This window comes from Pipistrellus hanaki (genome assembly GCF_964339955.1).
Source record: "Pipistrellus hanaki genome assembly, chromosome: 11".
Taxonomy (NCBI): Eukaryota; Metazoa; Chordata; class Mammalia; order Chiroptera; family Vespertilionidae; genus Pipistrellus; species Pipistrellus hanaki.
In genome coordinates, this window is record NC_140513.1 from 3,203,668 (window position 1) to 3,218,908 (window position 15,241).

Consider the following 15,241-nt stretch of genomic DNA (forward strand, 5'->3'; position numbering starts at 1 on the left):
GCCCCGGCTGGATGGTGGGCACCGCTGGAGGGGGCACAGAGGGAGCGGGTTCGGGAGGCTCGCCTGGAGGGGGCGGGCGGGCGGGCGGGCGGGGCGGCCCACTCACTGTGGATGTCCACGCGGAAGGCCACGCTGGTGCTGCCCGCCGCGTTGCGGGCTGTGCAGCTGTAGTTGCCGCCGTCGGCCGTGCTCAGCGCCTGCAGCTGGAGGAACCGGCCCTGCTCCGGGAACTGGGTGTGGGCGTCCGCCTGCGGCCCCGGGGCGGAGAGACCCTCGTCAGCGCCGGGCTGGGCCGGGCATGCCCCCGGGCACCAGCCAGAGAGGACCAAGGCACGGGGGCGGGCAGGGGCCTTGGCCCGCTGGGGGCTGCCTGTAGCCCTGGCCGGATGCCCTATGAAGGACCCTCCTGGGAACCAGGCTCTGCCCACAGGAGGGTGCAGGGGGGCTTATGCTCATATCAGGAGTGAGAGCCGAAACCGGCTTGGCTCAGTGGATAGAGCGTCGGCCTAGGGACTGAAAGATCCTGGGTTCGATTCTGGTCAAGGGCATGTACCTTGGTTGCGGGTACATCCCCAGTAGTGGGTGTGCAAGAGGCAGCTGATCGATGATTCTCTCTCTCATCGATGTTTCTAACTCTCTATCCCTCTCCCTTCCTCTCTGTAAAAATCAATAAAATATATTAAAAAAAAAAAAGAAGTGGGAACTTCCACGAGAAGGTCTGCACTCCATGGGTGCCCAGCAGCAAGCCCCCCGTTTCAGGGGTGAGCCCAGAGGACCTCAGTAACTGGCCCGGGGCACACAGCCACTCTGTGTCGCTCAGAGCTACACGGAAGAACACGGGAAGAACACGGGAGGCATCAGAAGCCCTGTGTGCACATCCGAGCCTGGCCACAGGGCCCCGGCCACTGCATGGGGGACACAGCAGCGTGGAGGACAGCAGCAGGGCGGCGTGCAAAGTGCCGGTGCAGCGCGGGCCTCGGCACCTGGGTCCGGGAAGGCCAGGGCCGGGGCCCCCAGCCGGGCACCCACCTGCAGCAGGACGCCGTCTCGGTGCCACTGGATCTCGGGGGCGGGGTCTGCCTCCACGGAGCACTCCAGAACCAGCTGCCCCGGGGCCAGGCCAACCACGGAGCGGGGGCCCCGGGGCCCGATAACGTTTGGAGGGGCTGGGCGCAGAGAGAGAGGGTGAGGGACGGACCCGCCCCTGCAGGTCCCACCCTGCCTCCCTCTCCTGCCCGCCCCTGACACCCCTACCTTGAACCCTGACCCGGAAGCTCTTCTCGATTTCACCGGCAGGGTTCTGGGCCAGGCAGGTGTACAGCCCGTCATCGCCCACCTGGGGACCGCGCAGGGTAAGCGGCCATCCCTGGCCCCCGGCTGCCCACCGCCTGGCCTCCTCTCTTTACAACGAAGGACCCCGCTGACCCTGCCCTCCCACTTCCCAATCACCCCAGTCCCCTCTCCGGGACGCTTCTTCTCTATCTCCCTCTCAGCCTTGCTTTCGGGCTGGGGCCAAGCCTGCCTCCTCCAAGGAGCCCCCCCTGACTGCACCAGCCCTCCTCTGGTTTTATGGTTTCTGCATCAGCCTTGGCTCTGGCGGGGCTGGGAGCCCTCACCCTCACCCCGCACCGAGGAGGAGCTCCGCCAAACCTGCCAGATGCCGCTCGGACCCCCTCCCCCCTCCCCCATCCCCAACAGCAGGCAAGACAGCAGCACCTGCACAGCCTCCACCCGGAGCCGCTGCCCGGTCCCTCCGCCGTCCTCCTGGCTGCTCAGGGCCCGCCCGTCCTTGTGCCAGGTGACGTTGGGCGAGGGGGTGCCCTGGGCATCGCAGCGCAGCTCCAGGGGGGCCCCGGGGGCCAGCGTCAGCTCCGCGGGTGGGCCCGGGTCCTCCAGGCGGGGGGGATCTGTGGGACGCCGCGCCGGCATCAGCGGGGGGCCCTCGTTGGAGGAGTGGGAGCCGGGGTGCACCCCCCCCCCACCGCCCAGGCGCTGACAGGGGCAGAGCCGCCAGGGCCATGGACAGGCAGGCGGGTGGTGTGGGAGGTGCTGAGGACAGGGGAAGCCGTGGTCCCTCTGCCTGGGACAGCGATTCCCGCCTTAAAGCTAACAAGGACCGCACGGACGGGAACGCACGACGGACACACGTGTTTCCAATGCTCAGCGACTCCTGGGAAATCGTGACCTTGAGACGTAGGCTTCCCCCCCACCCGCGTCTCAGTGGCTCCTGCCCCGGCTTTGCGTGGTTTGGGGACAGGACTGAGGAGGCAGCCCCAGGAGAACGGAGCTTCCCGGCTGCCTGCTCCCCAAGCCCGGTTCCAGGTCCCGGGGCACCCCTCCCCTCCCCCGCCCCGGCCCAGGGGTGCCAGCGTGGGGGCAGACCACCCACCCATCACCGTCAGCCGGAAGTGCCTCCTGGCCTCCCCGGCCTGGCTCACGGCCACGCAGGAGTAGGTGCCCGCGTCCCCCGGCCCCGCCGCCTCCAGCTGCAGGCCGGGCCCCTGTCCGAGGCTCCGGAGGAGCAGGGGATCCCCGTCCTTCAGCCATGACACCAGGGGCAGGGGGCTGCCCTGGGCTTCACAGGGGAGGACCACGGGGGAGCCACGGGCCACCGCCACGCTGTTCTGGAACTCCGCCGGCTCCAGGACAGGGGGCACTGTGCAGGGCAGAGGGTGGGCGCGCGTCATTTCACCCCATGCCAGCTGGCCCTCCCCCTGGCCCTTAGCTCTGGACAATCCCTCCTCCTCCAGGCAGCCTTCCCGAAGTGCCCGCTCTGTGCTCCCCCAGCGCCCTGTCCTTCCCCTCGCCGCTCTAGTCCCCGGGCTGGTGGTCACCTCTTTACAGAGTGCTGACCTCCCCGTGGCAGGGGCCACCTCTGCTCTCTGTGGTACCCCAGTGCCTGGCAAGGTCCTGGCACCCCACTGTGTCCAGCGACTGCTCGGGAGGCGAACAGACCGGACCGAGTGGCCGTGCGTGCCCACTCAGGCCTTCGTTCTCACACCCACGGCCGCGGCCAGCCCAGGGCGCCCCGCTCCGTACCGTGCACCTGCAGGGTGAAGTTCCTGTCGGCCACGCCAGCCGGGCTTGCGGCCACGCAGGTGAAGACGCCGGCATCGGCCAGCTGCACCCGGGAAATCCTGAGCCCCTCGAGGACAGGGGGAGAGGACAGGGAGGGCGGCTCAGTGCAAAGGTCCCCCCTTCCCCGCTCTGTCTCCCGGAGGCTGGCCAGCAGAGGGCGGCTCCGAGGCACCCGTGTGAGCAGGTCCAGCCTCTGTCTCACCTGAGGACGCGGCCAGAGCCGTGGAGGTGGGTGTGCTGGGAGAGCGGGAGGGGCAGGCCGTCCTTGAGCCAGCTCATGTGGATGGGCGGGGAGCCCCGGGCGGGGCACGCCATGGTCGCCAGCTCCCCGGCCTGGAGCACCAGGGGCCCTGCGCCCTCGGGCCCCGGCTCGATGGTGGGAGGCACTGGGGTGGGAGAGAGAAAAAAGGGGCAGTGAGGGGTCTACCGAGGGGCTCTGGGGCGGGCAGGGGTTTCTCCCAAGGAGGAGATGCCTAGAATTCTGCCCCATCCACCCGGGGAAGGAATGAGGGCCACTGCCTGGAGGCCAGTCTCACCCCACCCCTGCCCTGAGCTCCCTTCCCATCATCCTCTATGCCCTACTCCCCGCGGACCCCCGGCTGCAGGGTGCCTCTGGCCTGGGGACGCGGCCGAGGCCCAGAGAGGTCCCACGTGCCCGGGCTCACACGTGGGCACGGCTGAGGCTTGTACCCTCCGGAATCCTACACTCGCATCGCCCTCCAGCTGCCCCGGTCAGTGCCCGGTCAGCGCCCGGGAGGCCCCGGAGCCAGGCTGCCGCGGTCTGTGGGGGCCCCTCCCCGCCCCGCCCCTCCCGCTCACCCAGCACGTTCACGGTGTGCAGCCTGGCATCCTCGCCCGCCGCGTTGTGGGCCACGCAGGTGTAGGCGCCCGCGTCCGAGGCCGCCAGGCCCTTCAGCACCAGGGAGCCGCCGTCCAGGTAGAAGCTGCTCGGGAGGGGGAGCGGGGGGGGGGGGGGGGCAGGGGGTGAGGGCGGCGGCCCCGGCGCCGGGGCGGGGCGGGCACGGGCGGGCCTTACCGGAGGTGCGGGCCCGCGCCCTGGCCCAGCGGGCGGCCGTCCTTCAGCCAGGCCACCTCGGGCGGCGGCTGCCCGTCGGCTTCGCAGTCCAGCCGCGCCTCCTGCCCCTCCAGGACGCTGTGCTCCTGCGGGGCGCCCGCGCTGCGGATCCGGGGGGCGGCTGCGGCAGGGGCTGCGTGAGGCCGGGCCGCGGCGGGGCGGCGGGAGGGAGGGCACAGGGCTGGGGGCGGGGGGCGCGGGGCGGACACGTACCCAGCACGGCCACCGCGAAGTCCTTGCGGGCCTCGGCCTGCGCGTTCTCGGCCACGCACGTGTAGGTGCCCGCCTGGGCCGGCTGCAGGCGGCTCAGCTGGAGGCGGCCGCCCCGGGAGACCACGCCGTGGGCCACGCTGCTCTCTGCGGACAGACGGGCGGGCGGGCCGGGCCGTCACCTGCGCGGGCCGCCGCCCCAGGGGCCGCGCTGGGCCAGACACGAGTGTCATGTGACTTCCTGAGAAGGTGTCCACCCCCACACGAAGCTGGAAAGACCCCGGGAATCCCTGTGCCCCTCCCGCTTCTCGTGTTCACAGGGAAACTGAGGCCCAGGCAGAGGCAGGGCCTCCTCCCAGCCACCCTCACGGCTTTCTTAGCCTGGTCCCGGTTCTGTTCCTCACAGCCCCTCCCTCCTGCCCCCCGCTGGGCGTTTCTTCCCAACGGGCCCCACTGCCTTGAGTGTCTGGGGCTTGGTCCTCTTTCTTTTTTAAAAATATATGTTTATTGATTTCAGAGAGGAAGGAGGAGAGAGAGAGAGAGAGACATCAATGAGAGAGAATCATGGATCGGCTGCCTCTGCATGCCCCACACCGGGGATCGAGCCTGAAACCCGGGCCTGTGCCCTGACCAGGAATCCTACTGTGACTCTTGGTTCGTGGGTCAACGCTCATCACTGAGCAACACTGACCAGGCATTGGTCCTCTTTCTGTCCCCTCTGAGGCCCGCTTAACCTTCCCTCCAGCTCCATTCACCACCGCACTCCCCCCCCCACACACACACTCCACTGAGCGAGGCTTTCGATCAAGGTGAGCCAGTCGCTCACTGACCCTGACGCAGGCCGGCGTGGGGCTTCCTGCCTAACAACCGCCCCTTCCTTCTCCCCTGAAGCTGCACCTCTGCCCTGAAGCCGCCTCAAACGGTGCCAGCCCAGCCCTCTCTGTCCTCCCACCCCCCCTCCGGGCAATCTGTGCAGCCAGCCCTTCAGCACAGAACGGAGCAACTATGACATGTCCGACGGTGAGCGTGGGGATGGAAGGTGCACGAAACAGTCCCTGCCCTCAGGGCGTGCACAGTGATCGGAGATGGGGACACGGGCACCCTCCTGGGTGGAGCCGGGAGCAATCAGGCAGGCCTCTGGAGGAGGTGTCTCTGCTGAGACGGGAAGGTAAGAACCAGCCAGGGGACAGGGAAGGTGGGCAGGGGAGTCGGGGCGGGTGTTTCAGGGAGGAAGCAGCTGGAGGTGAGAGAGAACGGGGCCTGGACAGCCCACCCCCAGGTGGAAATCCAAGGGAGGAGAGTGCACGCCACACACACACACACACACACACACACACACACACGCACGCACAAGCGCGCGAACGCATTCACGAATGCCCCCAGCACACGAGTCATCACAGCAAAGGCGCAAACAACCCGGTCCGCCAGCGGCCACACGGAGAGAGAACACGGAACATGTCACATGATATTAATTCATGAAAAAGGATGGAAACCAGAATTGAATTTCACTTAAAAAAGGAAGAAGAGACCCACACTACAACATGAATGAACCTGGGAAACGGTGCTGAGTGGAGGAAGCCATGCTGTATGGTTCCATTTGTGTGAAATGCCGGAGAGGAAATCCACAGACAAAGCAGGTGGTGGCTGTCTATAGCTGGGGGGGGGGGGGGGGGGGGAGAGGGTGGTCGGAGGGGAAATGGGGAGTGAAGGGTAATGGGTTTGGGGTTTCCAGCGGCTTTCACTGTCCTTTCGTTAAATAAAGAGATATTTAGCACTAAAAAGATAAGAGGAATCGGATCACTCACCAACGGGCATTCTGTCCTTCAGCCAGGTGACACTGGGGGCAGGGACCCCCGTCACGTCACAGGTCAGGACCAGGGGGCTCCCCGCCACCTGGCTCACTGTCTCCGTCTGGGGGTTCTCGAACGTTGGGGGCACTGCAGGAGAAAGGCCAGATGCCCAGAATCGTAAGACTCTGCCCTCCCTTCCTCCCAGAGAGAAGAGGGATGTTCGAGAAAGCCTTTCCTGGTGGCTGGGAGCTGACATTTTAGGCTTTGCCACGGATGGCGACGTGCGCTGTTTTATTCACACGCAGAACCCACAGCTGGCTGTTTCAAAACATCTACAGAGCAGAACCCAGGAAGGGTCCACTTAGCCCAAGGAGGGTGAGTGCATGGCTCACGGCTCAGCAGTTCTAGCTTATGCCAGGACAGACATGACTAATCAATCCCTACACTCTCCTGCTCAGCGGGAGGAAGTCACCTACCCAGGCAGCCACCACCAGTGGAACAGCGATGGCTGCGCTGAGGATGAAATGCCATTGCCCCCAGGGACCAGACATTCCCCTGATGCCCACCGTTCATCAAGGCAGCCATCAGGTGAAGGGGTGTGAGCTTTGAGCAGCAGGCATGGTATCGATAGTTTACATTTTAAAAATGTTTCTCAAAGTGTGGTACGCGTACCCCTAGGGGTACGGGAAGAGTTTGGTGGGGGTACGCGTTGCAGCGGAGTTTGGTGGGGATATGCACTGCACCGTGCTTAGCTGCGCCTAATTCTACATTCTCATGAGGACGAGGGGTACTCAGCGTTACGAAAATTATAGAAGGGGTGCACACATGTCAAAAGTTTGGGAAACACTGGTTTACAACAACGGTATCCCCACTACTCCCCGGGTGGGGACGCTACTGCTTTGCTATTGGCGGCCAATAGCTGGTGTCTGCCCAACCTGTCTTCTCCGTCTCACACAGCAATTTTAGAGAGCACGTGGTTGCTCAAGTGGAAACTACATTTCCCAGCCTCCCTTGCAGCCTGCTGTGGCCAGCTGCCTAAGTCCTCACCAAATAGAATACTTGTGCTCTTTTCTGCTTCCTGTGGGCTAGGACAAGGTGCAATGTGTCCCAATTCCAACCACACAGACAGGGACACCACCCTGGGGACAGGGGAGCCACAAGATGGAAGGATCCTGGGCCTCTAAATTTCCCCATGGAGCCCAGCTACCCCAAATCTGGACACTCAGGTCTGGGTGTATAGACGGGAGAGGTTAAGTCCTGTTCTGATCCTGCTCGTTTCTACTCCAGATCTTGTTCCCTCAATACTGGGCAACCCCGCCTCTTCCCACCCCCAGCAGCCCGCGTGTTGCTAAGGATCCCATGGAAACGCCCACCCGCAGACCGGGCCCCGCTTACCCTGGACGGTGAGGACGAACGCCCGCGTGGCCTCCCCGGCCGCGTTGCTGACCTTACAGCTGTACACGCCTCTGTCTGACACCTGGGGCAGAGAGCACGCGTGGTGACCGCGGGCACGGGGCTGGGTCCCTCCGCTGCCCCCAAACACCCAGGCCCGGAGCCTGCCAGAGCGGGGACTCCCCAGACATGCTGGTCCTGCTGGGGAGGTCAAGGGGAGACCTGACCCTCTGACCTTTCCCAAGACCCTCAGGAAGCAAGAGGGCCCCTGTAAGGTGAAAGACAGGCTCCAGACCCCACCCCACCCGGGCTGTGTGCAGCCAAGCCTGGCCGAACAGCCCAGGGAATTGGGGAGCAGGAGTGAGGAGCCCAGGATGTGCTTCCAGGGGAGCAGCCGACATCCAGCCGACGCTGTGAGTGTCTGATCCACACCAGCTGGGCGGGCAGAACCGACTCCCAAGAAGGGAGGGCCTGAAGGGCCTGCAAAAAGCTTCCAGATCCTGCGGAAGCTGAGGCAGGCGGCGGCGAAGGGACCCGCTCAAGGTCATTCTGTGAGGCCCCGTGGAGCCCTGCCCTCTTCCCCCTCTCCAGCCCCGGAGGCTGCCAATCGACTCGGCCTGGGGTCTTCCCCCTCTCCAGCCCCCGTCCTGCCTCCCAGCCGCCCGCCAGGCCCAGGAGGCGGGGCTGCATGGCCGCCCACGGCCGCTGCCTATCCCCCCGGCCGCTCACCTGGGTGTCCAGGATCGCCAGCTTCTGCCCGCCCTGCAGAGCCTGGGTCCGCTGCGCGGGGACCAGGGGCCGCCCGTCTTTGTACCAGGTCACGGCCGGCTCAGGGAGCGAGTCCGTCTCACAGCTCAGGACGGCCTTGTCCCCGGCCCTCACCGGGAGCCGGTCCTGGGGGCCGCCGAGCGCCGGCCTGAAGGTGGGGGGAGCTGGGCCAGGGACACGCAGAGTGAGGTGCTGCGCCTTCCCCGTGTCTCCCCGGCCCAGCCCCGGCAGCAGTCTATGAAAGCCCACAAGGACCACACGGTGGACCCCACCCCAGGGCTGGCTCAGACCCGGGGAGTGTTCCTGAGAACCAGGCCAGCGTGCCAACCACCTGCTGGGTGACCTGGGGAAAGCCACCTGCCCTCTCTGGGCCTCAGCCTCCTGGGCCCTTTCCCATACAGGGCGGGCCCCCCTGGGTTAGGGCTCCTGGGGCCCCCACAGCCCTGTCCCTCCAGCAAACCAACGTAGAAGCCAAGGGGAGCCCACAGGGGCTGGCAGTGCCCGTCACAGAGCAGGTGGACACACAAATGAATGAGCCAGCCCTGGGCATAGAAAGAACCTTCCGGTGAGTCCCGCTCAGAACATCCTGGGCCAGCTTTTCCCCAAGAGGGTTCTGAAGACCAGGGGCCCCAAGACAGGCTTCCTGCCGAGAACCCTGTGGTCAGAAGGCCACCCCCCACCCCTTCAAGGTCAGAGCTCACTGCTAGGCCCGGGGCTAGGCGCTCACATCCCATCCCAGCCCCCCGGTCAGTCCTTACACCAACTGTCACCTCAGATGAGAGCGGAGGCTCAGACCGCGGGCATGACTCGCCCACGGTCACTGAGCGAGGAAGCGCACAGCGGCGTTTCAGACTCAAATGCGTCCAGTCTGCAGACCCTGACCTGAGCCCCCCGTCTGCAGCCCGACACAGTCGCTGCAGGGGGCTCGGCACCCCAGGCTCCCCGGGGGCCTCTCCCGGCTGTGCTGCCGGCGGGCTGCGGGCAGAGGGCTGGCTGAGGAGCGGGGATGGCGCAGACGGGACGTACCCAGCACGCTGAGCTGCACCAGCCTCTGGTCCCGGCCGGCGGCATTGAGGGCCTCGCACAGGTACGTCCCGGAGTCTGCCGGCTGCACCCGGGCCAGCTGCAGTGTGTGGGTGCCTGCCGTGGGGTGGGGCATCAGTCCAGCGGGCTGCCCCCCGGCTCCCAGGCTGGTCCCCACCGAGCTGGGCCCCGCGCCTCGGGGCACCCACCAGGCAGGAGGAAGACGCCCTCTCCCAGCGGGAGGGCCTGGCTGTCCTTGTACCACGTGACCTCGGGGCTGGGGTGAGCTCGCACGTCGCAGGGGAGGGCCACGCTGCTGTTGAGGATGGCGGTGACCTGCTCGGAGCCCGGGCCTGAGATGTGTGGTGGGACTGTCCCGGAGCCACGGGGTAAAGACAGACACTGAGAATGCATGCCGGCGGGGTGCAGACGGAGCACGGACCCCAGCTCCCGGCTCCGGCGGGATGCAGACCGAGCACGGACCCCAGCTCCCGGCCCCGGCGGGGCGCGCGGCCGAGCCACGCGGTGCAGCAGCCCCTGCTCGTCATCGCGACGCCCACGTGGGCGCCCGGGGCGTGGGGACCGGGAGTGGGAGTTACTTTCCCACGGCCACTCAGCTGGCCAGCGGCAGAGCCAGGAATCCATTCAGGTTTGAGTCCTAGCCTTGAGTGCTCAGCGCTGTCACCCCTCTGTTCCCGAGGCCGCAGCCGCCCCCTCCGGAGGCCTGGCCACAGCCCCTGAGCAGCACGCGGCACGCGGCACAGGAATGTGGAGGCCAGGAGCGCCAGCTCTGGGGCGGTGGCCCCCACGGAGCAACCTCTCTGTCTCTGCGGCTGTGGGGCTGGGCAAGCCCCCGAGCTCTGCGGGGAGGAGTCAGCCCATGCCAGGAACACAGTAAGTGCTTAATGGTGGCGCTGGAAGGCCAGGGAGCAGCTCGCTGACCACCTCCAAAAGGCTTAGCGTCAGCGGGTGTCCCTTCAGGCATCTGGGGACGGCCGGGGTGATCGGGCCCCCGAATGCTCCCTCTCTGTAACGAGGTGTGGCCGGTGCCAGGCCAGGAGGCCTCCCCTCTGGGGGCAGCCCTGGGGCCTAGGACACGGGGAGCACAAGGGGGTGCCCTGGGGGAGGGACGCGGTGCTGTGCCGGCCCCAGAGCAGGTGGGGTGGCCCCGAGCACCGGCCCCTCCCCAGCTGGGGAGCCGTGGGGGCCGCTGCTCTGCCCACCTCACCTTGCACCCTGAGCGTGAAGAGCTTCTCCACGGAGCCCGCCGGGTTCTCGGCCACACACATGTAGCTGGCGGCGTCGGCCACCTCCGCGGTGGAAACCTGGGGGTGCAGAGAGGCGGTGCCCGATGGCCGTGGGCCCCCTCCCCCGGAACCCCTGGGAGGGACCCCTCCCCTACCAGGCTCGGCGGGCACCCGGAGGAACCCCGCAGAAAGCCGCCTTTGTCTGCCGAAACTGGTTTGGCTCAATGGATAGAGCGTCGGCTTAGGGACTGAGAGGTCCCGGGTTCAATTCTGGCCAAGGGCATGTACCTTGGTTGCGGGCATATCCCCAATAGGGGGTATGCAAGAGGCAGCTGATCGATGACTCTCTCTCATCTATGTTTCTAGCTCTCTATCTCTCTCCCTTCCTCTCTGTACAAAATCAATAAAAATCAATAAAAATAAAAAAATAAAAAAGCCGCCTTTGTCTACAAAGAGCAGTGCGTGGGGCACCCCGATAGGCACGCACACCCCACGTCCATCTAGGGCAATGGTCGGCAAACTGCGGCTCTCGAGCCACATGCTTTGGCCCCTTGACTGTGGCTCTCCCACAAAATACCACGGCCTGGGAGAGTCTATTTTGAAGAAGTGGTGTTAGAAGAAGTTTAAGTTTAAAAAATTTGGCTCTCCAAAGACATGTCAATCATTGTCCTGTTGATATTTGGCTCTGGTGACTAATGAGTTTGCCGACCACTGGTCTAGGGCTCTCTGAGACACTCAGGAGGGGAGGGCGGGGCTGGGCTGGGTGAGCCCCGATAGCTAAGAGATGGTCTCCCCCCGCCCGGGGAGGCTGCCCTGTGCGGTGTGGAGCCGCGGGGGTCCGGGCGGCTGTGTTAGAACCGGGGTGGCCCAGGTGCTGCCCAGGCCCTGAGCCGCGCTGGCCGAGCTGTGACATGGGCGGGGGTCCCTTCAGGCATCGGCAGGGTTCCCAGGCGCCACCCACGCCCTTGCCTGCGGCGGCACAGGGTGGCGGTTGGCACGCATCGCTTGGGGGTGGAATGGAAGCCCGGGAGCTCCCGCAGGCTCTCGGGCAGGGGCCTCGTTTGGCTCCGGTGACGGCAGCTCCTGGTCCCAGGCCAGGGCACCGAGCCTGCGCAGCTGCGCCTTCAGCCACGCCGGGGGACGCCCTGACCTGCAAGACTCGCCCGTCCTGCAGGACCTGCAGCCGCGGGCTCGGGGAGAAGGGCAGCCCGTTCTGGAGCCACGAGATGGTGGGCGCGGGGTTGCCCAGGGCCGGACACTGCAGGCTGACGGTGCTGCTGGCGTTGACGGTCACCTCCTCCACCAGCTCCTCCGTGTCCCCCGGGATCACAGGCGGGGCTGGGCGGGGAGAGGGGGGTGGGTGAGGAGCAGGCGGCCTCCCCGGGAAAGGTCCTGGGGGTGGGAGCAGCGCTGGGTGCCAGGCGCTGGCTGGGGCTCCGTGTGCCCCGCTCACCAAGCCCTCGGAGCCCTGGCGCAGCTAAGGAACCTGGCACAGAGAGAGCTGTGAACGGCTCGAGGTCACACAGCCGGGAAGCAGCTCACGTGGGAGTTTGAACCCAGTCCTGTCTGCTTTCAGAGCCCACCCCTACATTACCAGCCTCCAAGTCCTGCCAGACGGACCACGTTCCCCTCCGTGACCCCTGGGGGGCCCTCGCGGGGCCTGCAGACGCGACACCCCCTCCCACCACCAAGCCGGCCACTCACTCAGCACCACCAGCTCGTAGTGCAGCCAGTCCTCGCCCACCTCGTTGGAGGCCCTGCAGGAGTACCTCCCGGCATCCCCCGCGCGCACCAGCGGGATCTGCAGGACCCGGCCTCCTGCGGGGACAGGGACAATGGAATGGGGGGAGGTGAGAGGGGGGGCAGAGGCCTGAGCAAAGGCGAGGAAACCTGCTCCTTCCTCCTTAGGGGACCTGGGACACATCACACCCCACAGCCCACATCTGTGAAACGGAGAGCATCTGCCTGCCCTGCCCAGCTCTCGGGCCCAGGGCACCAGGCAGAGGTCAGGGAGGTGCCATGTGCCAGGCCTGGCACACTCCCCTGCTCCCTGACTCTGGGAGGTAAACACTCCCATCTCACAGATGGAAAGACTGAGGCTTCCCAAGCGCACCCCGCAGTGCTGAGCCCGGCTCCTTGGTGAGGGCAGGGGGAAGGGCCAGAGAGCAGGGCAGAGGCTCTTGGGAGGCAAAGAGGCAGCTCGGGGCGGTGGTGGTTGGGGGTGGATGTTGCTAGCAGGGGTCACCGGAGACCCTCTGTGACCCAGAGCCTGCCAGGCCCAGACGCTGGCATCTCCGGGGCCTGGAGCTGGTCTCCAGCAGGAGCCGAGTGAGGGTCACTGTGTGCTCACGTCCTCGGTCGGGGGCTCGCTGGCCCAGGCTGGGGCGGGGTGGGGGTGGGGGAGCTTGTGACCAGGGTTGGAACTAGGGGCTCATTACATCAGAGCCAGGGGGCAGCGGCCATGATGAAGGAGGGAGGGAGAGAGGGAGGGTCGCTGTCAGGGTCCTTTATGTGTGAGGTTAACCAGTGTGCTGGGACTGGGAGTCAGTGGCCAGGGTCAGAGTTCAATGGTGGGGTTGAAGGCTTATGGCTGGGACAGAGGGGCCGGGGCTGTGGCCAGGGGTCAGCATGTGACCAAGGTCTCTGTGTACCCAGGACCGGGGTCAGTGTCCAGTCCGATAGGAGGCGGGTGTGTATGTGTGTGAATCCAGGGTTCTGACAGGAGCACACAGCTGTCACAGCGCTGCCTCCGGAGCTCGGAGGCCGCCTTCTTTCGCAAGAGCCAAAGTACAAGCCCTGGGACCGCCCTGCTCAGCGCCCCCGCGCCCCCACCTCGCGCCCTCGCCCCGCCCTCAGCAGCCCAGCACAGCCCACGCCTGGCAGGGCCTGAGAGGGGAGACCACGGACCCCCCGAGACACAGAGACTCTGTGCCGGAATCTCTCCCGGCTCTGCTCCACCCCAGGGGCTCGGCCGGCTGCCCGGGAAGCTCGGCGTTTGGAGCCTTTTCATTCAAAGTCCTCCACAAAAAACAAACAAAAACACAACGATTCTAAATAAAAGGTTTGTTTTTTTAAAAAAACCAAATGGCCTTCAATAAATATAAAGCAGTAAAAAGAAAGCCAAGGTCCCTCAGCCCAGTGGGAGGTTCCCCTGCTGGATGGTCACGAGGTGCCAATAAAGCAGCGGCTCCTGCCCAGCTGGGGCTGCTCAGAGGCTGAGCATCCACCTAGGAACCAGGAGGTCAGGGTTCGATTCCTGGTCAGGGCGCATGCCTGGGTTATGGGCTCCATCCCCAGGAGGGGGCGTGCAGGAGGCAGCCGATCAGTGATTCTTTCTCACCATCGATGTTTCTCTCTCTCTCCCTCTCTCTCTTCTTCTCTGAAATAATATATATATATATATTTTTTTAAAGCAGCAGCTCCCTCTAAGAAAGGCGCCAGCTTCGGCGGTGATTTCAGGGCGTCGTATGCAGATCTGGAAGCCCAGGGCACTCCCAGCGCCGGACTTCAGGAGGCCCTGCCCGAGGTCCCCCAGCAAGCAGCACACAGGGAGCTCAGAGGTCCGGCAGAACGGCAGTTGAGGGGACCAGCTCTGATGCGGGTGTGACCCCCGTCCCTGCCTGCAATGTCCCCCTTTCTCCGTGCAGCCCGGCCTACCTTGCAGGACGGACACGCCGTCGGTGGCCGAGAGGGGCTGGTCTTCCCGGTACCAGGTGAGCTCGGGGGGCGGGACCGCGTTGGTGTCGCAGTACAGGTATGCGGGGCTGTTCTCCACCACCTCCCGGTATTCCGTCACCCCACCCCGGGCCTCCTCCTCCTCCCGGGACAGGATCTCGAAGGTTGCGCTGGCATCCCCCACCTTCTGGAACATGGGGGGCACTGGGGAGGGGTGACAGAGCCGTTAGGACACACAGCGGGGGAATGAGGGGCACCTCTGCTCAAGAACCCGCCCCTCCCCCGTCCCAGCTCCCCCAGGATGGACAGGGCACTGTTTGAACCAATCCCGTGGGTTCGTGGTCGGCAAACTGTGGCTCGTGAGCCCCCTGCGGCTCTTCCACAAAATACCACGGCCTGGGTGAGTCTATTTTGAAGAAGTGGCGTTAGAAGGAGTTTAAGTTTAAAAAATGTGGCTCTCCAAAGGAATTTCAATCGTTGTGTTGTTGGTATTTAGCTCTGCTGACTAATGAGTTTGCCGACCACGGCCGTAGGTCAAGGCGTTTTTAAAATTCGCTTATCCCTTCAACTTAGTGGTTTTTTGGTGTGTGTGTGTGTGTGTGTGTGTGTGTGTGTGTGTGTGTGTTTTGTGTGTGTGTGTTTGTGTGTTTTTTGCAACGAGTGTTTATTGATCAGTTACTACGCCGGGCACTGGAACAAGGTCCCTGCCACCGCAGCTCATGCCCAATGGCTGCCAGGCCTCGCCCAACAGGGTGGTATTTTTCACGGGAGGAAGCCAGGTGCTGAGCTTAGCCAGCCTGTTTATCGGAGCCCAGAGGCATAAAACCACGGGCTTTTAGAACTGAGGGGCCCCTCAAGGCCACCCCATTCAGCCACCCACATGTCACAGAGCAAATCTAAGGCCGAGGGGCAGTGATGTCCCCAGGTCACAGAGGCGGTGAGCGGAAGGGCCCAGGCTGGGCTCTGGGGGCCCGACATGCCGG

The 15,241-nt window shown here is 65.2% G+C and overlaps 1 protein-coding gene across 1 annotated transcript in view; it reads right to left on the reverse strand.

Moving 5' to 3' along the window:
• Positions 1 to 15,241, reverse strand: part of HMCN2 (hemicentin 2) — a gene marked incomplete at its 5' end in the record, with an annotated part of 130,533 nt that overhangs the window by 26,103 nt on the left and 89,189 nt on the right. Inside the window, 20 exon segments of the mRNA XM_084899127.1 lie at positions 1 to 24; positions 107 to 248; positions 1,030 to 1,166; positions 1,255 to 1,336; positions 1,717 to 1,907; positions 2,390 to 2,656; positions 3,040 to 3,137; positions 3,281 to 3,464; positions 3,898 to 4,022; positions 4,115 to 4,274; positions 4,367 to 4,510; positions 6,169 to 6,300; positions 7,549 to 7,630; positions 8,275 to 8,477; positions 9,340 to 9,453; positions 9,546 to 9,707; positions 10,565 to 10,661; positions 11,734 to 11,921; positions 12,288 to 12,401; positions 14,241 to 14,462. The exon segment at positions 1 to 24 is cut by the window's left edge and continues 105 nt beyond it. Coding sequence (XP_084755253.1) covers positions 1 to 24; positions 107 to 248; positions 1,030 to 1,166; positions 1,255 to 1,336; positions 1,717 to 1,907; positions 2,390 to 2,656; positions 3,040 to 3,137; positions 3,281 to 3,464; positions 3,898 to 4,022; positions 4,115 to 4,274; positions 4,367 to 4,510; positions 6,169 to 6,300; positions 7,549 to 7,630; positions 8,275 to 8,477; positions 9,340 to 9,453; positions 9,546 to 9,707; positions 10,565 to 10,661; positions 11,734 to 11,921; positions 12,288 to 12,401; positions 14,241 to 14,462 — 2,868 coding nt within the window.